Raw genomic sequence first — 25,945 nt, 5'->3', positions numbered from 1 at the left:
GTTGAAAATATTTCCTTACCGCCTACAAGTTTACGTACATTTATCTTTTTATTTCTACTTAATGCATGTTTATAATGAGAAAACAATAAAGTAAATTGAAATTACCTATACTAGTGATTAATGAGATCCTTGAGGTTGATGCTGCAAGACTAAATATTTGATATCTGGTTCGATTTTCGTAAGGAACAAACGAAGGTCTCTGTGGCAAACACAGCCACTGTATATTGTCCTTCCTGTATGTATTATGTTTATTGCATGTGTATGCCTTTAAGAACCAAGTGTCTGTAATGTGGTTCAAGCAAGCAATGGTATTCGTATGCTGGTATTTGTATGATGGCGGCAAGAAAAGCCGCCAGCCTCCCTGCAAACCGTTTCACGAACGGTGAATTCCATCACTGTTCGTGAAACAACCAAACTACCGAAGGGAGACCACACACAGGAGGTCGTGTGGCCTCCATTAAGGATTGCAACAGTGTTGCAATCGGTAATTAAGAGGATTCAGGGTGGCCGCCGTTCGACTACCGACCACGCGGCGTTCGGCCATTTTGGATCCTTTGTTAGTCCAGCGGTATTTGGTCGTCGAGCGCCTGGAACTAAAATCGGCTACTCGGCGGCACGAATACCGCTGGACTTCCAAACCGTTCAGGAGCCCGGTCTTTCGGTAATGTGGTTCCCTAAGTTCATTCAAGAGTTTGAAGGGAACTTAAATGTAAAGTGTATTTGGTACGGCGTTCGGTTATTTTAGCTGGGATCTGAGCGGTACTCTCACGAAAGGTGCGCTCAGACCCCAGCTATCTGCCGACTGTTCATTCGTTTAAATATACTGAATAAAGTAAAAGTTGTGGTTTTTAATGTGAATTGTCAGTTTTGCTGCACGGAGGGATAGTGGGAGTATCCCTCTCGTGCAGCAGTGCCTGATGGGAGAAATGCCCAGGTTATTCAGTTCCCCATGTAGTCCCCTACTGTACAACCCGTGGAATGTCTGTAGGGAAACCCCTTGCATGGGGAATCCCATAAATACTAGAAGCCTGTGAATAAAGCTCAGTTGACTCCCAGCCTATGTGTCGTCTAGTTCTTGGGAGGGAAGGATTGTATAACGCTACCTGAATTGTTGCATGCTGTATCTGCCTATTTAAATTACTATCTGCTTTCCTGTCTACCAGCGGAGACCCTGTGGATTAAACGACCTCTCCACTACAGTCTCCTCTTTCGGTGATATTCAGACGACTTCTCTGTTTGCGCATAATATGATTTCACATCAGTGCGTCAGCTCCCCTCCTCTCCCTCCTCAATTCCCCTCCCACTTTTTTTTTTTTTTAACCTTATAGCAATGCCCAGTAGGAAGGCTGAGCTAGGAATCCCACTTACTATTACTTACTATAGCTCACTATAACAGACAGGCACACATACATACATACATACAGACACACACACACACACACATACATACACACAGACAGACAGACACACATACACACACAAGACACATACATACAAACAGACACACACACACACAGACATGCATACAGACACACACAGACATGCATACAGACACACATAAGACATACATACAAAGACACATACACACACAACACATGCATAAAAAGGCAAGACACACATACACACAAAGACACACACATACATAAAAAGACAAGACACACATACACACAAAGACACACACACATAAAAAGACACATACAAAGGCACACACATACATACATACACACACATATAGACATACACATACATACAAAGACATACACACACATACAGACAGACAGACACATACATACATACATACATACAGACACACACACAAGACATACATACAAAGACACATACACAAACAAACACACACAAAATAGTTTAGTCACCCTCCTGTTTCCTACCTTTAAGGTTCACTGGGGTCCAGTGGTGGCTCAGGTGGATGGGAGTCAGAGTTCCCACTCTGACTCCCTCGTGGCTCTCAGTGTTAGCTGGGAGGAGTGACGTGCAGCAGAGAGAGAGACTGTCAGACTGGAATGGCCCCCAATAACAAATGACAAGACCCCCTCCTTCCTGCCACAAAAAGTAACCATTTAAATATGCGATACTCTTTAAATGTGTTGCTTGCGCACTAGAGGGCCCCCCACTCCCAATATGCTTATGGCAGCGATAAATAATGCTGTATTATAGACTTGGTGTAATTGTGATGATACCAGAATTGCGGATTTTAAGAAGTCAAATTGTAAGAACTCTCCAGCTCTTCTAGTCTGGACTCAAATCTGCAATTCCTTTCTCAGTTCATAAAAAGAAGATATAAAACATTTTCAGGGGATTGTATTTTGAGACAAGGTATTATTGTTACCGATAGCCCTGTATTTCATTAGTGTAATGGTTGTTTAGTGTGTAGAAATGGAGATGTATACTCAGACCCATGAATAATGAATAACTAGCAATGGAAGTGCATAGGTTTGGCCAAAGATTACACAGTGAGGATGGAGATGTTGTTTGTATAGATTATATAATGAAGATATTATGTTTATATTACCACGAGGAAGAGAAGGCTGTGTTTATACAGTAAAATGAGGATATCGTGTTTATATTATAGTGATAATACCAGGTTTATTAAGATAATGAATCCGCCCCCCGCCCTCTCCCATCTCCTCACACTGAGAGGTCTGGCCACTGGCTGCAGAACCCGCCTTTTATACTGCACAGGGCCAATCACACCGCGTCACCATGGTAACTGTCCCCGCCCATTCAAACGGTCACCGCCCGCTGACGTCGCAGACTGTCAGAAACAAGGAGGAAGTGGAGGGAGAAGTAATAACCGACCCAGGCTGGGAGTACTGAGAGTATTAATACTGTCTGTCTGTTACTGTCCTCACTGGGTGAGTATTATTATTACTGCTCTCACTGTGTGAGTATTATTACTGTCTGCCCTGTGAGTATTAATACTGTCTGTCTGTTACTGTCCTCACTGGGTGAGTATTATTATTATTATTATTACTGCTCTCACTGTGTGAGTATTATTACTGTCTGCCCTGTGAGTATTATTACTGTCTGTCCTCACTGTGTGAGTATTATTACTGTCTGCCCTGTGTGTATTATTACTGTCTGTCCTGTGAGTATTAATACTGTCTGTCCTCACTGTGTGAGTATTATTACTGTCTGCCCTGTGAGTATTAATACTGTCTGTCCTGTGAGTATTAATTATGTCTGTCCTGTGAGTATTAATACCGTCTGTCCTGTGAGTATTAATACTGTCTGCCCTGTGAGTATTATTACTGTCTGTCCTCACTGTGTGAGTATTAATACTGTCTGTCCTCACTGTGTGAGTATTAATACTGTCTGGCCTGTGAGTATTAATACTGTCTGTCCTCACTGTGTGAGTATTATTACTGTCTGCCCTGTGAGTATTATTACTGTCTGTCCTCACTGTGTGAGTATTAATACTGTCTGCCCTGTGAGTATTAATACTGTCTGCCCTGTGAGTATTAATACTGTCTGTCCTCACTGTGTGAGTATTATTACTGTCTGTCCTCACTGTGTGAGTATTATTACTGTCTGTCCTCACTGTGTGAGTATTTATTAATACTGTCTGCCCTCACTGTGTGAGTATTAATACTGTGTGAGTATTAATACTGTCTGTCCTCACTGTGTGAGTATTAATACTGTCTGTCCTGTGAGTATTAATACTGTCTGTCTGTTACTGTCCTCACTGGGTGAGTATTATTATTATTATTATTATTACTGCTCTCACTGTGTGAGTATTATTACTGTCTGTCCTGTGAGTATTATTACTGTCTGTCCTCACTGTGTGAGTATTATTACTGTCTGTCCTGTGAGTATTATTATCTGATCACTATCTGCTCTCTGTGTCAGTATGGGGGGGTCACTATCGGCTCTCTGTGTCAGTATGGGGTGGGTCACTATCTGCTCTCTGTGTCAGTATGGGGGGTCACTATCTGCTCTCTGTGTCAGTATGGGGGGGTCACTATCGGCTCTCTGTGTCAGTATGGGGGGGTCACTATCGGCTCTCTGTGTCAGTATGGGGGATGTCACTATCTGCTCTCTGTGTCAGTATGGGGGGGTCACTATCTGCTCTCTGTGTCAGTATGGGGGGGTCACTATCGGCTCTCTGTGTCAGTATGGGGGATGTCACTATCTGCTCTCTGTGTCAGTATGGGGGGGTCACAATGTGCTATCTGTGTCAGTATGGGGGGGGTCACTATCTGCTCTCTGTGTCAGTACGGGGGGGGAGGTCACGATCTGCTCTCTGTGTCTGACACTGTTGAACTATGATAGTATGAATATAGGGCACCTGATGTTTTGCTGGATATGCATGTTGAGATTTGCCTGTTCTCCTGATAAGTTCTATAGTGTGTGTGTAGAATATGTAACCCTCACAGGTTACTCTGTAAAGATGTCTGTCACATGACCATACCAGGAAATGGCAGGTTGAATAGAAGTGGGTGCAGTCCTTCTCCTGGCTCCCCGTCAACAGTAATGTGAATATGATCTTGATTTGACAACGTACTTTGCTATGTCAAAGTGAAAAAGTCACCTTACCTAAGGAACAATTACATGTTGTGTAACAAAGCTCGGTATTCACTTTACAGTGCCACATTTACACTGCCTGTGTTATTCATAGTTACATAGCTGAAAAGAGACTTGCGTCCATCAAGTTCAGCCTTCCTCACATATGTTTTTGCTGTTGATCCAAAAGAAGGCAAAAAAACAGTCTGAAGCGCTTCCAATTTTGCAACAAACTAGGAAAAAAATCCTTCTTGACCCCAAAATAGCAGTCAGATGTCTACTTGGATCATGCAGCTATTACCCCACTAATTAGAAATTATATCCCTGTATGTTTTCGCAAGTATTTATCCAATTGCTGTTTACACATCTGTTTAGGCTCTGATAAAGAGAATCCCATATCCGTATGGCTCTTACCGTAAAAATACCTTTTCTTTACCTTAGATGAAATCTCCTTTCTTCCAGCCTAAATGTGTGACCTCGTGTCCTATGTATAGCCCTGTTTATGTCAGGATCGGGACAGGGATCCAACACGCAGAGTACAAACAGGAGAAGTTACGTATACCGGACCTTAGAATGGCCGGACTAACGTAAGGAGTAAGCAAAGAATGGTCTAGAGACAAGCCGAGGTCGAGGGAACGAGAGAGCAGGTAAACGAGAGACAAGCCGGGTCAAAAAGGTAATAGAGGTAAGCAGGGTAGAAATAATACAAGCCGGGTCAGAACCAAAGAGACAAATAGAAATAAGAGCGCTGAGTGACTAGACTAGCTAGAACCACGACAGGGCAATGAACCAATACACAAAACCTTATTTTATACCCCGGTTCTAAATAGATGATCACGCCCCCGACGAGTCCTGATTAGTGCTCAGGACTTGATTGACAGGTCGGAACGGATAGTCGTCATGACGTCGGCTACTAGAGCCGCGTCATAAAAGGAGGCGGATCAGAGGCGTCCGGCGTGTAAACGGCCGAGAGGACTGCGAGGAACGAGTGAGTCAGCCCCTCTGAGAGGGCGGAATTCTAAGTGTCTCACCTCCTCTGAGGTAGAGACAGCAGGTACCCTGACAGTTTATGAATAGATTTCCAGTTAATGGTTTGTACTGGCCCCGAATATATTTGTATAATATTATCATATCCCCTCTCAGGCGCCGTTTTTCCAAACTAAAGAGATCTAAATTTTTAAACCTTTTTTCGTAACTATAATGCTCCATTCCTTTTATCAGTTATGTAGCTTGTTTCTGCACTTTTTCTAGTGCCATGATATCCTTCTTTAGAACAGGTGCCCCAAATTGCACAGCATATTCAAGGTGTGGTCTTACCAGCGCTTTATAAAGAGGCAAAATTATATTTTCATCCTGAAAATGTATGCCCATATTTACACGACAAAACCTTATAGGCCTTAGCAACTGCAGATTGACATTGCATATTGCTGCCTAATTTGTTGTATGTAACAATTCCCAAATCCTTCTCGTGTGTGGTTATCCCTAATTCACTACCATTTAGGGTGTAAGTTGCTTGTGCATTCCTTGACCCCGAAGTGCATAACTTTGCATTTCTCTACATTAAATTATATCTGCCATTTTAGTGCCCAGTCCCCCAATCTATCTAAATCCCTCTGCAGCAAAGCAATATCCTGCTCACATTTACAACGTTTTGTGTCATCTGCAAACACTGAAACATGGTTTTCAATGCCTATTTCAACATCATTTATAAATATGTTAAATAGAAGCGGTCCCAAAACAGAACCCTGTGGGGCATTACTTACTACTTTTGTCCAGCTTGAAAATTTACCATTAATGACAACTCGTTGTACTCTATCCTTAAAGGACCACTATAGTGCCAGGAAAACAAACTCGTTTTCATGGTGCCCTGAGGGTGCCCCCATCCTCAGGGTCCCACTCCCGCCGGGCTGAAGGGGGTTAAACACTCGCCTTTCTCCAGCGCCGGGCTCCCTCGGCGCTGGGGACTCTCCTCCTCCTTCGGTCATCAGCGGCTGAATGCGCATGCGCTGCAAGAGCCACGTGCGCATTGAGCCAGTCCATAGGAAAGCATTCTCAATGCTTTCCTATGGACGCTGGCATCTTCTCACTGTGAAAATCACAGTGAGAAGTGCGGAAGCACCTCTAGCAGCTGTCAATGAGACAGCCACTAGAGGCTGGATTAATCCATATGTAAACATAGCAGTTTCTCTGAATCTGCTATGTTTACAATAGAAAGGGTTAACCCTAGATGGACCTAGCACCCAAACCACTTCATTAAGCTGAAGTGGTCTGGGTGCCTATAGTGGTCCTTTAAGCCAATGTTCTACTCAAGAACAAAAATATTCATCTAGACCAATTTCTTTTAGTTTGAAGACTAACCTATTGTGAGGAACCGTATCAAATGCCTTGGCAAAATCCAAGTAGATCACATCCACTGCAACACCCTGATCTATACTTCTACTTCTTTGTAGAATGAAATTAGGTTAGTTTGACATGACCTATGTTTCATAAAACCATGTTGTTTATTGCTAATAACAAGTTCTTCCCAATGAATTCCTGAATATTATCCCTTAACAGCCCTTCAAATATTTTCCCAGTCACAGAAGTTAAGCTCACAGGTCTATAATTTCCAGGCAAGGATTTTGGACCCTTTTTAAATATAGGAACAACTTCTGCCTTCCTCCAATCCTCCGGTACAATACCTGAAACAAAATGCATGTCAATACTAGGAATTCGACCTAAATTTCAAATTGATGTGTAAGAACTAAGAACTTTGGCTAGTGTGGCCTAAAATGTGAAAATAATTTAGAATTCTCTGAAATTCCCATTTTATGTAAATAAACCTGACAGACTGTGAGTGTCGGAACAGGTTTTGTGGCTCCGGATTACTGGTTTGTACTGTTTTGTCTTTAATTTGGAGGTTTGCAGTTCAAACTGGAATGTGGATTGCTGTTAGTGTTCAAAAGTATCGTTCCCCGCTCGCAGGTTTGTTAACACATACAGTGCAGAATTACAGTGGAAATAACCACTTCTTTATAGATTTCATTTTATTATAAAATTTTATCATAATAGTTTCCTTCTTAAGGATTTTATATCTTCTGCAAGTCTCAGTAGAACCTACAGAAAATTAATTTCAATCACATATTGTGGAGATTTGACAAGAGAACGGCAGATTATTGGCCAAAATAGTTTTAAAGAGACACTGTACGAACCCAGATCACTTTAGCTAAATTAAGTAGTCTGGGTGCAGTTTACATTGCAACACTAAGTTAGCCTCTAGTGGCTGTCTACCAGACAGCCACTAGAGGGCTTCCTGAATTGAAATGGACCTTTGGTCTGGTATCTGGCGCTGGACGTCCTCGCGCTCTGTATGAGGACCTCCAGTGTCAGATTTTTTCCCCATTGGAAAGCATTGATTCAATGGTTTCCTATGGGGAGGTTTAATGCGTGCATGGCATTTGCCGCACATGCTCATGAGCAATTGTTGTGGGACGTTGGAGGGATATCAGTGCTGGGATCAGGTAAGTAAATAAAGGGTTTTTAACCCTTTATTTACCTGGGCAAGGGGTGGCAAGGGAGGGTTGAAGGCAGAGGTAGCTACAGTGCCAGAAATACAGCTTTGTATTCCTGGCACTATAGTATCCCTTTAAACAGTCACCTGGTAGCATATTGATGTAAAGTTAAGAAGACATTGAAGGTGAGAACCTATTCTGTTGATATTAATTAATGTAGAGATTGCTTTTTCAGTTATATAAAGGACCACTAAAATTACACAGATCAGTTCATCTCAATTAAGTGGGTGCAGTGGTCCTGCCATTTAAACATTTTATTGTTGTTTTGTAGAAACAGCAATATTCCCATTGAAAGGTTTAATATACCTATTGGTTGTCTTGCTGAAATCCACTTAAGGCACTTCCCAATCCAAAAACGCTTCTCTGAGCTCATAGCACTGTTTGATTGAGGAACTCAGCATTTGGAAATGAGGTGTGTAATCTTGATTTACAATGCTTCATCGGGTCCTGCATAATATTTATATAACTTAATGTTTATAAGTAAAGGGGGTAAACAGTGGTCACAGTGATAGAAGGGAACCTATAGTCTTGAAAAAAACAATATTTTCAGGTCTACAGGCTTACATTTGACATCAATGTTATTTTTATTAAAGTATCAGAACAGTCAGATTGTGATCACTTTAACATTGTAAACTCATCAGCAGCATAATTATCAAATTATTGAATTACATCGCATTACTAGGATCCATTTCCATGAAGAAGTGGCAACATTATCATTATATATATATATATATATATATATATATATATATATATAGCGCCAACTAATTTCGTAGCGCTTTACAATGGGTGGAATAGCAAACATGTAATTGTAACCAGGCAAGTTTGATGCACAGAAACAGAGGGGCTGAGGACCCTGCTCAATGAGCTTACATGCTAGAGGAAGTGGGGTAAAGTGACACAAAAGGTAAAGAAGTATTAGGGAAGTAGATTGGCAGCATAGTATTCAATTAAGACTTAGTGTGGGCTTTTTTTTTGGAGCCATTAACAGTTTAATTAACTCTTAAATAGCTACACAGGTTAGTGTACTTGTTAATGTCTCAGACGAAGGCACTTTAGTAGCGCCGAAACGCGCGTCAGGCTTTATTTTTTATTTTAATTCACTGCACATTTTAGTTGGGCACTTCTTTGTTATGGTGTGAGGATTCATATAGCATTCCATGAGGGACTATTCTCTTTTATGGGGTCAATTTAGGGCATTCTCTGCACATAGTAATGAATGGATGGAATGATGCTTTTACTTCTATGTAGTCTACAGTCTTTACTTTTTTTACTTACTCAGCTAGCGACCTACAAGTTATTTTTAAACCTAGCTAGTTGAGAAATCTTTTTTATGACCGCATTACAAGACTGACTTGGTGGGTTCATACCTCTGCACTTTTTATAATTTTTCTAGATAGCAACTTTGAAGTCGTATTTTTCTTAGTTAGTTTAGTGAAGGCTTCTCTGTATATGCTATTGTCTCTTTGTTAGCAGCTCAGACATTCTGCACAGCTACAGTGGGAAATATTGTTTCAGCATTTTTGGTTACAGTATTTGCAAAGCACATCTGTGTTTAGCTTTATAGACTTGATATGCTAGCAATAGGAGGCTTCCTTTTTCAAGTTTTTCCTGTTACATTATCCTACTAGTTTATCTGTGTCTAGTTCTATAGGCTAGCCTTCTTTTCTGAGATACAGATCTCCACTCTCTCCTCCCATCCTGTTTGTTGGTGAGGATTATGCTACAAAGGTTCCCACCTCATAGCTTCCTTCCAATTATAGTCCAGTAGCCTTCTACATTCTTACCCATCAGGTTTGCTGAGCTTATTAGCTCTCCTTAGGGAATTATATACTGTTTTTTGTTTTTTGTTTTCTATGTGATACTTATGTTCTTCAATAAATTGTGGTTTTAAATTTATAAACATTTCTTGCAAACCCTAGTGACTTTATTCTGTCCTCTGGACTTTATGTCCATTGGCCACCTCAGTGTACATTTCCAAGCCATGACTCATTTAAAATCACACACACAGCTAATAGTATCTGCTGGTGAAGTTGCCCTGAACTGGACAGATGGAGAGATGTATAGAGTAACCACATCCTTCCAATCTCTATTAGCTTGTTTTCCTGGCATCATGTTTTCTGAGTACTTTGTGTTCTTAGCATGTTCTGCTTATGGTGCTTTTGTTCTGCTGTTTTTAACCCTAAAAAGACATATAAATGAATATCTTTTTTTTTTTTTTCTTTTAAATGCCTAAATATCATATTGGCACCTTTTTAGTGAAACACATTTCCATGGACACAATATGATAGTGTGCTCCGCTAAGTGTGGTCTCAGGTGGCATAAAGCTTTCCCGCCATTGGACTTTGGAGTAGTGGAAACTTGTTTTCTGATCTCTGGATTCATAAATACCCCTTCAACGTCTGGTAATTCATCGGTCACACCTAGGGTCCGCAAATGCCAGTAGAATGCTGCGTGATTGCATAGTGCCAAGTGCAAATATTGGTGGGGCAAGATTAAAGGGATTCTATAGTGCCAGGAAAACAAACCCGTTTTCCTGGCACTATAGGCTCCTGCAGTGCCCCCCTCCCTCACGCCCTCCCTCCCGCTGTGCTGAAGGGGTTAAAACCCCTTCAGTCACTTACCTGAACCCAGCACCTGAATCCAGCTCCGCCCACGCTCCTCCCCTGCCGATGTCAGCCAGCGGGGGAGACCTAATGCGCATGTGCAGCAATGACTGCACTCACATTAGGATTTCCCTATAGGAAAGCATTATTCAGTGCTTTCATATGGGAAAAAAATCTGACGCTGGAGGTCCTCATGCAGAATGTGAGGACGTCCAGCGTCAGATAACGGACCAAAGGTCCATTTCAATTCTGGAAGTCCCTATAGTGGTTGTCTGGTAGACAGCCACTAGAGAAGGAGTTAACCCTCAGAGGTAATTACACCCTGTTCCAAATTATTATGCAAATTCTATTTAAGTGTCACAAAGATGAAATATTTTGTTTTTCAGTTTGACTCATGGATCGCATTGTGTCTCAGGGCTCTTTTGATCACTGAAAACAATCTCGGACACCTGTGATAATTAGATTGCCAGGTGAACGCAATTTAAGGAAAAACTACTAAAGGAAGGTGTTCCACAATTATTAAGCAGAGCACCATTTTCATGCAATATCTCTCTGCTGCCGAAAATAGTGAAATAGTTCAATGGACGAGGTATGAGAACATTATATATTTCACGAAAACTTAAGCGTGATCATCGCACTATTAAGAGATTTGTGGCTGATTCAGAGCACAGACGGGTTTGTGCAGATAAAGGCACATTGAGGAAGATTTCTGCCAGATCCATGCATCGGATCAAGAGAGCAGCTGCTAAAATACCATTACATAGCAGCAAACAGATATTTGAAGCTGCTGGTGCCTCTGGAGTCCCACGGATATCAAGGTGTACAGTCCTCCAGAGTAGAAACATAGAAACATAGAAACATAGAATGTGACGGCAGATAAGAACCATTCGGCCCATCTAGTCTGCCCAGTTTTCTAAATACTTTCATTAGTCCCTGGCCTTATCTTATAGTTAGGATAGCCTTATGCCTATCTCACGCATGCTTAAACTCCTTTACTGTGTTAACCTCTACCACTTCAGCTGGAAGGCTATTCCATGCATCCACTACCCTCTCAGTAAAGTAATACTTCCTGATATTATTTTTAAACCTTTGTCCCTCTAATTTAAGACTATGTCCTCTTGTTGTGGTAGTTTTTCTTCTTTTAAATATAGTCTCCTCCTTTACTGTGTTGATTCCCTTTATGTATTTAAATGTTTCTATCATATCCCCCCTGTCTCGTCTTTCCTCCATGCTATACATGTTAAGATCCTTTAACCTTTCCTGGTAAGTTTTATCCTGCAATCCATGAACCAGTTTAGTAGCCCTTCTTTGAACTCTCTCTAAGGTATCAATATCCTTCTGAAGATAGGGTCTCCAGTACTGTGTACAGTACTCCAAGCGAGGTCTCACCAGTGTTCTGTACAATGGCATGAGCACTTCCCTCTTTCTACTGCTAATACCTCTCCCTATACAACCAAGCATTCTGCTAGCATTTCCTGCTGCTCTATTACATTGTCTGCCTACCTTTAAGTCATCAGAAATAATCACCCCTAAATCCCTTTCCTCAGATGTTGAGGTTAGGACTCTATCAAATATTCTGTACTCTGCCCTTGGGTTTTTACGTCCAAGATGCATTATCTTGCACTTATCCACATTAAATGTCAGTTGCCACAACTCTGACCATTTTTCTAGTTTACCTAAATCATTTTCCATTTGGCTTATCCCTCCTGGAACATCAACCCTGTTACATATCTTAGTATCATCCGCAAAAAGACACACCTTACCATCAAGACCTTCTGCAATATCACTAATAAAAATATTAAAGAGAATGGGTCCAAGTACAGATCCCCACTGGTACAGTACCCCACTGGTGACAAGCCCAAGCTTCGAATATACTCCATTGACTACAACCCTCTGTTGCCTGTCACTCAGCCACTGCCTTACCCATTCACAGTCTTGCAACTGTGCATAAACCTTCTATTCGGCCACCACTAACCAATGCTCACAAGCAGAAACTGCTGCATTGGGCAGACAAATACATGAAGACTAATCAGTCCTGTTCACTGATGAGTGCCGTGCAACCCTGGATGGTCCAGATCGATGGAGTAGTGGATGGTTGGTGGACGGCCACCCTGTTTCAACAAGGCTGTGACGTCAGGAAGGTGGTGGTGGAGTCATGTTTTGGGCTGGAATCATGGGAAGAGAGCTGGTCGGCCCCTTTAGGGTCCCGAAGGTGTAAAGATGACCTCTGCAATGTATGTGGAGTTTCTGACTGACCACTTTCTTCCCTGGTACAGAAGGAATAACTATGCTTTCCGTAATAAAATCATCTTCATGCATTACAATGCACCATATCATGCTGCAAAGAATACCTCTGCATCAATGGCTGCTATAGGGATAAAAGAAGAGAAAGTCATGGTGTGGCCTCCATCCTTCCCTGATCTCAATCCTATTGAGAACCTTTGAAGCATCCTCAAGCAAAAGATCTATGTGGGTGGGAGGCAGTTTACATCCAAACAGCAGCTCTGGGGGCTATTCTGACATATTGCAAACAAATTCAAGCAGAAACTGTCCAAAAGCTCAAAAGTTCAATGGATGCAAGACTTGTGAAGCTGCTATCAAATAAGGGGTCCTATTTTAAAATGTAACGTGACCTGTTAAAATGTTTAAAAAGTTAAAATGTTGTTATAAGTTTAATTGAAATAGCTTTTGATTGCAGTAAATATGCTGCAAACACAACAAATGACAATTTTCAGTTCTTTACAACCTATAAAGTGTTTTGAAACTTACTGTGCGTAATAATTTGGAACAGTGCCTTGTAAGTTTTTTATGTTTAAAAAAAATACTGTTATAATTTGGAGGTTTGTGCAATACAATTTGAATTGTACTCTTAATAGTTGCTAACATGAGAATTCTGCTGACTGTTATTTACATCAATTATTTAGGTAACTGAGAAAATTATAATTTGCATAATAATTTGGAACAGGGTGTATTGCAGTTTCTCAGAAACTTCAATTATTACCACTGTAGGGTTAAGGAACATGTGACATTGCACCCAGACCACTTCAATGAGCAAAAGTGGTCTGGGTGCCTACAGTGTCCCTTTAATATTCTAGAGATGTTTTCATGGGTCACACTATGCCCCATAGTTCTATGAATGGGGCATTTTAACCGAAGCAAGCAATGACATGTTAAGCAATTGTGTATGTCCAGTAATTTGCCGTTGTGCAATGTGAGGTCCACTTGTTTGTTGAAATAATTGAGGAATAACTTGACTTGCTTGCCCAGAGCTCTGATCTTAGCCCTGCGGAATACCTTTGGGTTAATATCAAAAGCATACTGCAGCAATGTTCCAAAATAGGAATACCAGAGAACGTCCGTACTAAAGTAGGACTGTTATTTCAAGAGTCTGGAATGCGATATGTTATAATCAAGTGTCCATATACACGATCATGCAGCATATCATGTATTTTTGCTATATTTCTATTTATTTTTTCTTCTTACAGAAATACAGTTGCATTGCGTCTGTTTGATACTGGAAACCTTCCATAGACTGTGGCTTTAAGTTAACTTGAATATACTTGCAGTCTAGGTTGGCATTGGCTGCGAGTATAATAGGAGTTGTATTCTATAGTAGGTTGAATGCCACATGTTACTTGTGCCTGGCTGCCCTTGGTAAAGCGTCTTAATAAGAAAGCAAGGAAATGCGGATATGAACATTTGCTTCCATCTGTGACCTACGTTTTCACTTTTTAGAAAATAAAACCAGTTGCATTGGGTGTAGAGAAATATAATTGTAATTACATACACTAAATATGATTCCATTATACTTTTTTTTTTTTTTTTGCTTCACTTTGTATGTAGAATATATGAATTAAAAATAATAGACTACTTTTAAAACATTTAATTATCACTATTTATCTATATACAGTGCTTTACCTATGTACACCTCCTCTGTGAATATTTGGAGTAATATTGAAATGGCAGACCGTAATGTTGTGTTCTTTTTGGTATTATGTCAGCAATGCAAGCTTTTCATTCGGTTTATTTGTCAATCTCGTACTTATTTTCTGCTTCGGATAATGTGTATGTACATTACGAAACTTGTTTTTTTTTTTTTTTTTTTTTCGAACGTGCAATTCTTTTAAACACTGAGCAGGTGAAAACAAATATTTCTGTTTCTCTTCCTCCAAAGCAATGTGTGCCAGGGCCAACCTGGATTGTGTTTTGTTTAGGTTTTTTTTTTGTTTAGGTTTTTTTAAATCTTGCATTTGAAAGAGAATGGAGCCTCACACGAGAAAAGGGCAACACAAGTTATAGGTGGTTTTCAGTGTTTTATTCAGTGGTCTAATTGCTGGAGAAGTTATGGTTCTCTTTTAACTTTTGTTTAATAAGTGAGTGTTTATGATTTGATATTACAAGGTGGAAGAAAAAAAAAAATTGTCCTCAAGGGTTTTCGATTATAGCGGAGGTTGAAGTTTACACGCAGTTAAGTGCATGTATTGCGCTAATAAGTGGTTGATGTCTCATTAACCTGTCCTTTGAAGTGCGTGTGTTTCAGTAAGCTAACTCTAAACATACATTTAAGGTATTTTTGTTCTGTAATACTTTGCTATGTTATATTTTAGTAACAGTGCTTATTTGTCCGTTGAATAGTTAAATAATAAGACATTCTTAAAATGCTAAACTTATAACAGCCAGTTAAGAAATTGGGGGAAATGAGACAGAATTTGCATGTGTGGAGTCCTTTTGAAATCATCTTTCTTTCTGGATGGCAGTTTAGGTTTTGAGGACATGTTTACATTAAAGGGAAACTATAGTAATCAGAACAACTACAGCTTAATGTAGTTGTTCCTGGTGAGTATAGTCCGTCCATGCAGGAAACACTTCTGATGATGAGCCAAGGAAGCAGATCATCTGCTAGTTTTAGTCTTTGTTGATTGTTGCAAGTCAATTTTTGTTACCTTAGTATTTAGGGGTTCTTTAAAAGTAGTGTTTACTACTGTTCTCATATTTATCATCCTGAATTCTCTTCCCAAACTTAAAGGACCACTATAGAGCCAGGAAAAAAAACGTGTTTTCCTGGCACTATAGGGTCTTTAGGTCCCCCCCCACCATCAGGGTCCCACTCCCGCTGAGCTGAAGGGGTTAAAACCTCTTCAGCCACTTATCTTTCTCCAGTACCGGGCTCCCTCGGCGCTGGGGAACTCTCCTCCCTCTGCCGACATCAGCGCCAAATGCGCTTGCGCATTCAAACCGCCCATAGGTAAGCATTTCTCACTGCTTTCCTATGGACGTCCAGCGTCTCCTCACTGGGATTTTCACAGTGAGAAGCGCGGAAGCGCCTCTAGCGGCTGTCAGTGAGACAGCCACTAGAGTCTGGATTAACCCTCAGTGAAATATAGCTATGTTTTCAGCTGCAGGGTTAACACTAGAGGGACCTGGCACCCAGACCACTTAATTGAGCTTAAGTGGACTGGGTGCCTATAGTGGTCCTTTAAATATGCAAATTGTAGTTGACCTTGACCTTTGGATAAACCAGCTGACGTGTCCTTGTATCGTGTCTCATCACTAAACTCATGTCCGCCAAATTCTTAAAATCATTAAGAGTTTGAAGTAGGTAGATAACCCAACACTGCTAATATTAAAGAAAATGCTTTATTGAGCTCAAAACTGTTCACAATGCTATGTAGCCCTAACATGGTTTGCTTATATTTCCAGGTAACTTGAATTGGAAGATGTCTCGAGTGATTGCCATATTAATGTTTCTGCACGGACTGACATTCTGTACGGGGGATCAGTCAAAAAGCAACACAACATCCAAATTAATCCTGGTTTCCTTTGATGGATTCAGGGCGGATTACTTGTCAAAGTTCTCTTTACCTAATCTCCAGGAGTTTATGAAGGAAGGCGTGCTTGTAGAAGAAGTAAAAAATGTGTTTATCACAAAAACTTTTCCCAATCATTATTCTATAGTGACAGGCCTGTATGCCGAAAGCCATGGAATAGTGGCTAACCAAATGTATGATTCAGAAAATAACAAGACGTTTAACACCTCCACTTATAAAGATTCCTTCTGGTGGGATCAGGCAACTCCCATTTGGTTGACAAATCAGCTCCAGGGTCATAAAAGTGGCTCTGGAATGTGGCCCGGCACTGATCTGCTCAATCATAATTTCACACCTTCCTACTATCTCAATTATGACCCTAATGTAAACTTTTCTGAGAGGGTAAATAACCTCACCAATTGGTTCATGAAACCAGACAATCCAATCAACTTTGCCCTTCTGTACTGGCATGAGCCTGACTCTAGCGGACACCGTTATGGACCTGATGATGCCTCAAACATGTCAAAAGTGTTGAGTGCAGTGGATGCGAATGTTGGCTACTTGATGTCAAAGTTGAAGGAGTTTAAACTCTGGGACACGGTCAATGTGATTATAACCAGTGACCATGGAATGGCCGAGTGCTCAAAGGATAAGGTTATCAAACTAGATGATTGCATTAGTCGTGATAAATACATACTGGTGGATTCCAGTACGATTGGAGCTGTGCTTCCAGTTGGTGGTACGTATAGATGAATTACTTGTTGTTTTTGACATTTCATTGGCTTAAATTTCCTTACATTACTTTTAGAATAACTTGCTGACTGGTCATGGTATGTTTAGTTTGCTCTTAGTGCTGTTTACTAACATTTGTCAAGCCCTGATTTAGAATGTTACCTATTTTAGACATTGCATTGTATTATGTGGTTGGTTGCAGACAGAGACAGATGGGAACATGGTTGCAGAGAACACGATTGGCTAGATGAGCACATGGGTTGCAGGGCACAAGGATTAATGAGGAAGAAAGGGAGTATATTTGTAGCAACAGAGGGGTAAGTAGGGTGGGAAGACCTTGGCGAACAAGTGGCAGCTGTGAAAAAACGTTCGTTTGTTGAAGAGGAATGAATACCTGAATTACACGTTACCATTATAGTAATCTTATCAGCCAGTAGCAATCTAACTTGATTAAAGATCGTGGCCTGTGACCAGAAAATGCACAGATCTCAATAGACTAATGGCATCCTTCTCCTTCTTAGAGCATTACGCAAGTTATCTGACACTTACATACATTGTGACTTTTTCACATTATCGTCTTCATGTGTAAAAGCAACGTAGTTTTAAAGAGGAACTGTCACTTTGTACATTTATCATAACCTAATGGATAATTAAAAATTAGCTTATGCTTGTGCAAAATAGTTACGTTTTGCAGTTCCTATGGTCTGTTAGAAGCTGAAGCCCACATGTACATGACTAAGGTATCATGGGGCGATGATGTTACCTCAACAAGAAAATGCAGTAGAGGTGAGTATTTTTTTACTCTGCCCCGCCTAATTATTCACCCCAGTAAATGTTTTGGTACTCTATTCACTGTCCTTTAACCCCTTAAGAACACATGACATGTGTGACATGTCATGATTCCCTTTTATTCCAGAAATTTGGTCCTTAAGGGGTTAAAGGCACCCAGATAACCTCATCTCATTAGTGTGGTCTTGGTGCAATTAGTGTGGCCCTGTCTCCTTAACCCTGTAAGTGAAAACATTGCAGTTTTCAAGAAACTACAATGTTTAAATTTCAGTTTTAAGACCGCCACTAGAGTTGATTCACATGGGAGTTTAACTCCTGTGAAATGAAGCTGGACGTCCTTATGTTTTGCATGAGGACGTCTGTAACGGACCGTTTCATTTACAAGAGGATAAAACCCAGTTTAGGCGATATGCCCCTTTCTGAGAGACAGGCACAGCTACTGCAGAACACCAAACTCTCGAACCGGATACAAAATAGCACTCCAAACTGGAACCTCACGAATAGCTGCTATCAGACGAACAGGAAAAGCAGACATCAGCTTACACTCCTAGCAATCAATCTCCAACAGCATACAGTGAATCCCCCCAAGAACGAGACAAGGCTCCGTGTTGAGAGTCAAGCAGTGGTCTGAGGTGCTGCCACACCCAGCCTGGTTTTTATTACAAGTGAACACATTAAGGCCACACCCAGGGGGAGGCATAAAATAACCAATAGTATCACGGGTGCAAACCACACATCCCCTCCCCTTAGTGTGTCACATAATCCCATTATACATACAGTTAAAACATACTTTTTACCCAACTTTCATAACTCTAAAACCATACATCACATTCACATAAAAATCCATATCCACAATCAATCCATTCAGGGGAACAACATATTAAAAATGGCATGATTCAGACCAGGGGTTCAAAAGTTAGTAAAGTATCTTTTAAAACCGCTGGCAGCATGGCAAAATCTGTCTCACACAGGTTTCACAGAGGCCTCTATCCTGGAGACAATGGGGGGAAGTAATCCAATTATCCAGGGATAGAGGCAGACTCCATTGAGCACATGGTTACACAAAGACAGTAAAACACTTTAAAATACAGTTACTTTTTATACATTAAACACAGACATGTAACATATCCCCAGATAGCTCAGGTCTGCGTGCACATTATTAGGTGAATGGCACGCAGACCACACAAATACAGTTTAATTGCCATGGAGCCAAAGTCTTTCCCATAGTCTTTCATTATATGGCATAGCTATCTGGGGGTATCACTGCTCACACAAGGCAAGTACCGAATGGCCCTACTGTATTTAAAGGGCCAGAATGAGTGACATGCACTCTGTTAGGGCCGAATACTGTTTTTAAAGGGCCCAATCTCCCAGGGACCATAATCACATGGCAAGAGGCTGGCAAGCAGTCCTCTCCAGGCCCAAGTGGCGAAGGGCACTTCGTCATACATCTTCCCTTTGGGGGGAAGACTAAACAGGTACCTGACCTTCTGCCGGTCAGTACCTAGGTTAGTCGGGCAGCCCACCCACAGTAAACAGTTCACAGAGTAACCCCCCCACAATAAATGGTACTGGCCTGTGGGTTCCAGGTTGTAGTGGGACAGTTCAGCCTCCTCGGTCTCCCTGGCGCAGCTAGGCAGACAGCTGGGGTTACTTGGGGGGCAGAGGCCAGCGGCGCTCTGCTCTGCTGCCAGCTCTTCCGCTGGTTTAGCCTGCGGTAAATCAGGCTCTGGACCAGGGAAAAAGGGAGGGCAGAGGCTAGCAACACTCTGCCCGGATGCCAGCTCTTCAGCTGGAAGGGGGTCAGTGGGTATCGTAGGCTCATCCACTGCCCCCAGGACCCGGTCGGGATGTAGCAGGGGAGGGGAAGGCTTGCTTACCTCCTCCTGGTATCCCTGCGGGGAAGGTTGGGGATCTGGACCGCCCGTCGAGCATCCCTGTAGGACTGGCACAGAGACTGCGGTCCCATCTGTGCCAGTGTGGTTAGGGTTGTTTTCCCCCTCAACCGGTATCTCCTGCTGCGGTGGGAGGGGGAGGCCGGCTGCCCCCACTCCCCAGGACGCTGGTTGCTGTAAGGTGGAGGGATCCACCATCACCTCCTCCTGGAACTCAGGCTGCCGCTGGGAAGAGAGACCGGTTGTCTCCTCTACCTGTGGGATGCACTGCCGCTGGGGATCTGGGCCGGGTACCCAGCATCCCTGTAGGGCCGGTGGAGAGACCTCGGTCCCATCTCCACCTGCCATCTGTGTGTGTCTCCAGGACAAATCTATGGGGTCCACTACCTCAGGTACCTCTGGCTGGTGGAGGAGAGGGAGGCCGGTTGCCTCCACTCCCCAGCACGCTGGTTGTTGTAAGGTGGAGGGATCCACCATCACCTCCTCCTGGAAATCAGGCTGCCGCTGGGAAGAGAGACCGGTTGTCTCCTCTTTGGCTAAACAGCCCGGTCGCTGGGGGGCAGGACCGACCATCCCTACCCCCTGTGCTGTATGTGCAGAGACCACGGTCCCATCTGCACAGTTGTGGGGCTTACTGTCTCCCACTGGTGAGAGGGGCTGCTCTCCCAGGAAGGGCATCCGCAGGGCCACTTGCTTCTGCAACCGCTGCTCTTCACTGGGGAGACTCTCACCCCGCTGGTATTGTACATCCAGGGCCTGGTACCAGATGCTTTTCCTTAATGCATCCCGGCGATCCAGGTCCTCCTCCTCGTATAACACTGCTGGTTCCATTCTGTTGCTTTTAGAGTCGCTGTACTGGGACATGCGTTGCCCCCACTTGTAAATCCAAAGAAATGGTGTTTCCTGTAGCTGTCCTTCTGGCTGTAGGAACGATCCCGCCGCTTGCCACCAATTGTAACGGACCGTTTCATTTACAAGAGGATAAAACCCAGTTTAGGCGATATGCCCCTTTCTGAGAGACAGGCACAGCTACTGCAGAACACCAAACTCTCGAACTGGATACAAAATAGCACTCCAAACTGGAACCTCACGAATAGCTGCTAGCAGACGAACAGGAAAAGCAGACATCAGCTTACACTCCTAGCAATCAATCTATTCAGGGGAACAACATATTAAAAATTGGCATGAATCAGACCAGGGGTTCAAAAGTTAGTAAAGTATCTTTTAAAACCCCTGGCAGCATGGCAAAATCTGGCTCACACAGGTTTCACAGAGGCCTCTATCCTGGAGACAATGGGGGGAAGTAATCCAATTATCCAGGGATAGAGGCAGACTCCATTGAGCACATGGTTACACAAAGACAGTAAAACACTTTAAAATACATAGTTACTTTTTATACATTAAACACAGACATGTAACATATCCCCAGATAGCTCAGGTCTGCTTGCACATTATTAGGTGAATGGCACGCAGACCACACAAATACAGTTTAATTGCCATGGAGCCAAAGTCTTTCCCATAGTCTTTCATTATATGAATAGGCTCCATGGCATAGCTATCTGGGGGTATCACTGCTCACACAGGGCAAGTACCGAATGGCCCTACTGTATTTAAAGGGCCAGAATGAGTGACATGCACTCTGTTAGGGTCGAATACTGTTTTTAAAGGGCCCAATCTCCCAGGGACCATAATCACATGGCAAGAGGCTGGCAAGCAGTCCTCTCCAGGCCCAAGTGGCGAAGGGCACTTCGTCACAACGTCCAACGTCTTCAAAATACCCATAGGAAAGCTATGATTCAATACTTATTTGGAAGGCCTAATGCGCGCTCACTGAGCATGTGCATTGGGATGTCCAACAGCGTGACATTGCTGGAGGAGGAGGTAAGTGGGGGGAGGGAGGAGAATGGTTTTCAACCCTTTTCCAATTTGTGCATGAGGGTCCTAGTATGTGAAGGATAGGAGCTTACTATAGTGTTGAGAATACAGGTTTGTATGACTAATTCTATAGTTAGTAGACTTACCTTTCCATTCATTTTTCCCCCCATAACACGACTGTATTAATTTAAAAAGTGTCATGTTCTCAACCTGCTGTAGTCAACGAAAAGTGAGAGTGTATGTAATCAACGATTTATATTTTCAAAAATCCAAATCCTGGGGGGCAGGGTCTGACAGCCAAGATGGCCGGTCGAGCTTTCTGAGGGCTCCTGCAATAGAGGGCACAAAAACGCCAATCCTACACAAACTATTGGGGTCAACAGCAAACTGAGCCCGGAGAACGAAACAGGAACATACAGGGCACACAATGATACCTGACTCGCACCGAAATTGCATGGAAATACCTGCACCGGCCATGAGGCCTACTTCGGAGCGGAGCCTGCAGCCTGGGGGAGGCGGCCGATCCCCCAGCACAGGACACGCTCGCAAGCGAACAATCTACACATAGCCCTGCAAACCCCCCCCCCCCCCCTCTGGAACTGGCGGGGGATATCCCGGTCCTCGCTGGGGGCGATTACCCCCGCAGTACAGCCTGACACCCAACGGCTCCGGAATGCCCCTGGGACAGCGGCTATAATGGCGCTCAAGAAACCAGGAGAGAGCACGAAGGAGCCAAACACAAGCCTCACTGACCAAGCTGGCTACACAGCACGGCTGGACAAAATCTTCGCAGCATTCTGGCTCAGACTAGAAAGACGCCTGCAAACTCAAGCCGAAATCAACTGTGGGATTCACCCTTCACCGCAACCACGAGGAGGGCACAAAATGGCCACCGCAAAGCGAGCACAAGGCAAAAATTCCTGTCTACCCCAGCATGCCCGACAGAGATCCCACTTACCCGCTCGGAACAACAAATCTCCTTCTGGGCAGGGAAGCACAATGGAACAGAATCTGACCCACCATCCACACACTCAAAGGAACATTGGGAGAGCGAGGCTCCGGAGGGCCCACGGTCCCCCCAAGTATGGGAGAGGGACCCGAGGACGCAGGGAAGTGCCCCCTGTTACAACCCAGGCTGGAGGATCCGAGCATCAGCAGCCCCGCCACGGCAGCCATTCAGGATGCGACCAAACAGGATGTACGCCCACAGCACCCCGGAGAGACCGTACTGCCCTGCAAGCAGATGACCAAAGCAGCTCCCAGTCATGGACACAGCAAGTATCCACTAATGATGCCTGACACAGGCATAGGCTGACAATCTCCCTACAGGCAATCCATAGCCCCCATCTGGCTTGCACTATTTACTTTCATTTTATAGTCACTCTGGCGATATTAAGAAACCTGTCCCACGTGATGCCACCTGGTGGACTCTTGCCTCATGTATCTGAGGATGTAGTGATATATCTTGTTTATTTTTATCATCAGCTTTAAAATCTCTGCTCCATGATTCATAATTCTTAATGTTATATATAAAAAAAAAAAAAAGTGCAGTTCATCTACAAGCCATGATCATATTATACATTGTCTGTTATTACTAAAACCTTACCTATTGTTGGTAGCCATATTGTTATTACTTAAATACAAAGTTATGTTTAGTTCAAATGTTCCCACTTCGGATGACTAGACAAGAATGTACCCTGAAACATGTTAGCTTACACACTAAACCTGCAATGATAAGACCGTTAATCTGCACAGATCTCAGGTAGCCCACTGTGACAAAGGTAGTTGTAACATATGCCTAGCCTGTAAAAGTCTCATTACCATATAACTTCTTTTGTAGCTACATGCCTGTGAACTTACCTGCATAACACAGAAGCCTACTCTCACTAGTACCACTAGACACGCTAGTCCAAACTTGTGCCTTATTATCAGAGTGAGACACCCTTTCTTTTGTATCAGCCTGCTCAATACTTGACTTGTAACATGATCTGATTATCAGCGTACAAAGCAACCTACATTAAAGCCAAGGTTCCAACGTTAACAATTCCACGTTATATTATATGTAAGCAACGTAAATCCATACTGTGTATAGCCCAAAAAATGTGCTTGTAACATCACGTACCTCCATGTCTAACTGTTTTAATGCGCTGGAGGACTGCCTTTGGGGTACCTCACATGCCACTGTTATATCTCTACGCACAACACAAATAGAATAAAAAAAAAATAAAAAATCCAAATCCTGGTTTTATGTTCAAGTGACCTGGCTCTTATAAATGTTCTTTCCATAGATCCGCAGGATGTATACAGCAAGCTAAAGAACTGCAGTACAAACATGCAGGTGTACCTGAAAAAGGACATACCCGACCATTATCACTACAAACATAATAGCCGTATCCAGCCTATACTTCTAGTGGCAGACGAAGGCTGGTTCATCGTGCAGAACGGATCACTAAAAACATGTAAGGTTTCTTGTTCACCATTACCTCGCTATTAATGAAGATCTTATAATTCTAAGACTATATATACACATCATGGTTTTCGATGTGTACTGATTATTCTATGTGCCATAAGTATGGGGAACCTTCAGCTTTTTTACCAATGTGAAAAGGGTGCAAGGCTCTTTTACCAACCTATACTTTTGCTAGCAGTTACTTAGCACAACTATGTTAAATTTGTTTAGAATTGACTGGAAAATGTCAATTTAAATTAAATGCGCTGTACACTCGGTCTGAAAATCCAGGTGTACACATGGCACATCTCTTGTATATTAAGTCTGTGAAGCAGTAAGGTGCAAAAAGAAACTCCTAGAGTAGAACTGTATGCTCCTTAAAGCACATTATTTTTCTATAACATGCTTCTCTTAGCCCACATTGTTTTGTTGCACTTAGTTTATGTCTTTGAAAACTGGGAATAATTAAATGTAAAATGAGTGGTGGAAAATACAGCTCTGAATGAATGATAAGTAATTTCTTCCTATATTGCAGTGGGAAATCATGGCTATGACAACCGCCTACCTAGCATGCATCCCTTCCTGGCTGCCCGCGGACCAGCATTTCAGAAGAATTACAAAATTTCCACCATAAACATGGTGGATATCTACCCTATGATGTGTCACATCCTTGGATTAAAGGAAATGCCCAACAATGGCACGCTGTCCAACACCAAGTGTCTGCTGGTTGATCAGTGGTGCATACATGTCCCAGAAGCCATTGGGATTGTGCTGGGTTCTTTAATGGTTCTCACCACACTGACATGTATCATAATAATGCTGAGAAAGAAGATTTCTTCCCCGCGTCAATTTACAAGGCTTGAGTTCCAGGATGACGATGATCCTTTAATTGGGTGAATCAGGGTGTTCTAGTGCAGGCGCCTCAAGTGGAACCCCCCCTCCCCCCCCGGCTTGTTTAAAACTACAACTCCCATGATGCTTTGTCAGACCTAGGGAATTTCCCTTTATCACTTATGGCTGTCAAAGCATTATTTGTAGTTCTACAACAACTGGTGGATCACATTTTACCTGGTTTTAGAGTTTCGGCAAAGCACAACAGAGTACTTTAAACCAAAGATTCCCTGCTAGTAATGTGGAAATATTTTCTGAAGCAGTTTTGTATGTCTGAGGTTTGATTGTTTCTTTTTGTGTGTGTGTGTGTGTGTGTGTTTGGGGTGTGGGGGGGGGGGGGGTTAATACACCTGCTGTGTTGAACTAAAACTCATGTTATTCTGGTCTGTTGGTCTGCTGCCTCTGTAGTCAAGATATATTTTTATATTTCTTACAGGTATTTCCCTCTTTGGGAAGTATGTGTTTAAATATGACCTTTTTTTCTACTGTATACTTAAAGGGACACTCCAGGCACCCAGACGACTTCTGCCCATTGGAGTGGTCTGGGCGCCAACTCCCACCACGCTTAACCCTGCAAGTGTAATTATTGCAGTTTTTATAAACTGCAATAATTACCTTGCAGGGTTAAGTCACGCTATGCATGAGGACCTCCAGCGTCGCCGAAATCCCCATAGGAAAGCGTTAGGTCTCCCCTGCCGGCTGACGTCGGCGGGGGAGGAGCGTGGGTGGAGCCTGACCTAGCGCCTAGGGACATCGGCGCTGGATTCAGGTAAGTCACTGAAGGGGTTTTAACCCCTTCACCAACATGGGATGGGAGGCGGGAGGGAGA

At 42.7% G+C, this 25,945-nt stretch overlaps 1 protein-coding gene across 2 annotated transcripts; it reads left to right on the top strand.

Moving 5' to 3' along the window:
• The first annotated feature begins 3,585 nt into the window (after positions 1–3,585).
• On the top strand, positions 3,586–25,781 carry ENPP4 (ectonucleotide pyrophosphatase/phosphodiesterase 4). 2 transcript variants are annotated; one of them, XM_063442056.1, is made up of 4 exons: positions 3,586–3,596; positions 16,379–17,224; positions 24,065–24,235; positions 24,761–25,781. In XM_063442056.1, the coding sequence occupies exons 2-4, from the start codon at positions 16,396–16,398 to the stop codon at positions 25,120–25,122; spliced, it is 1,362 nt and encodes a 453-aa protein (XP_063298126.1). In that variant the 5' UTR covers positions 3,586–3,596; positions 16,379–16,395; the 3' UTR covers positions 25,123–25,781. The 2 variants fall into 2 exon arrangements, with proteins under 2 accessions (XP_063298126.1, XP_063298125.1); XM_063442055.1 differs by lacking the exon at positions 3,586–3,596 and adding an exon at positions 3,698–3,707.
• The last annotated feature ends 164 nt before the right edge of the window (positions 25,782–25,945 follow it).

This window comes from Pelobates fuscus, chromosome 2, assembly GCF_036172605.1.
Source record: "Pelobates fuscus isolate aPelFus1 chromosome 2, aPelFus1.pri, whole genome shotgun sequence".
Lineage (NCBI taxonomy): Eukaryota > Metazoa > Chordata > Amphibia > Anura > Pelobatidae > Pelobates > Pelobates fuscus.
This window is presented reverse-complemented; position numbering and strand designations above follow the sequence as displayed.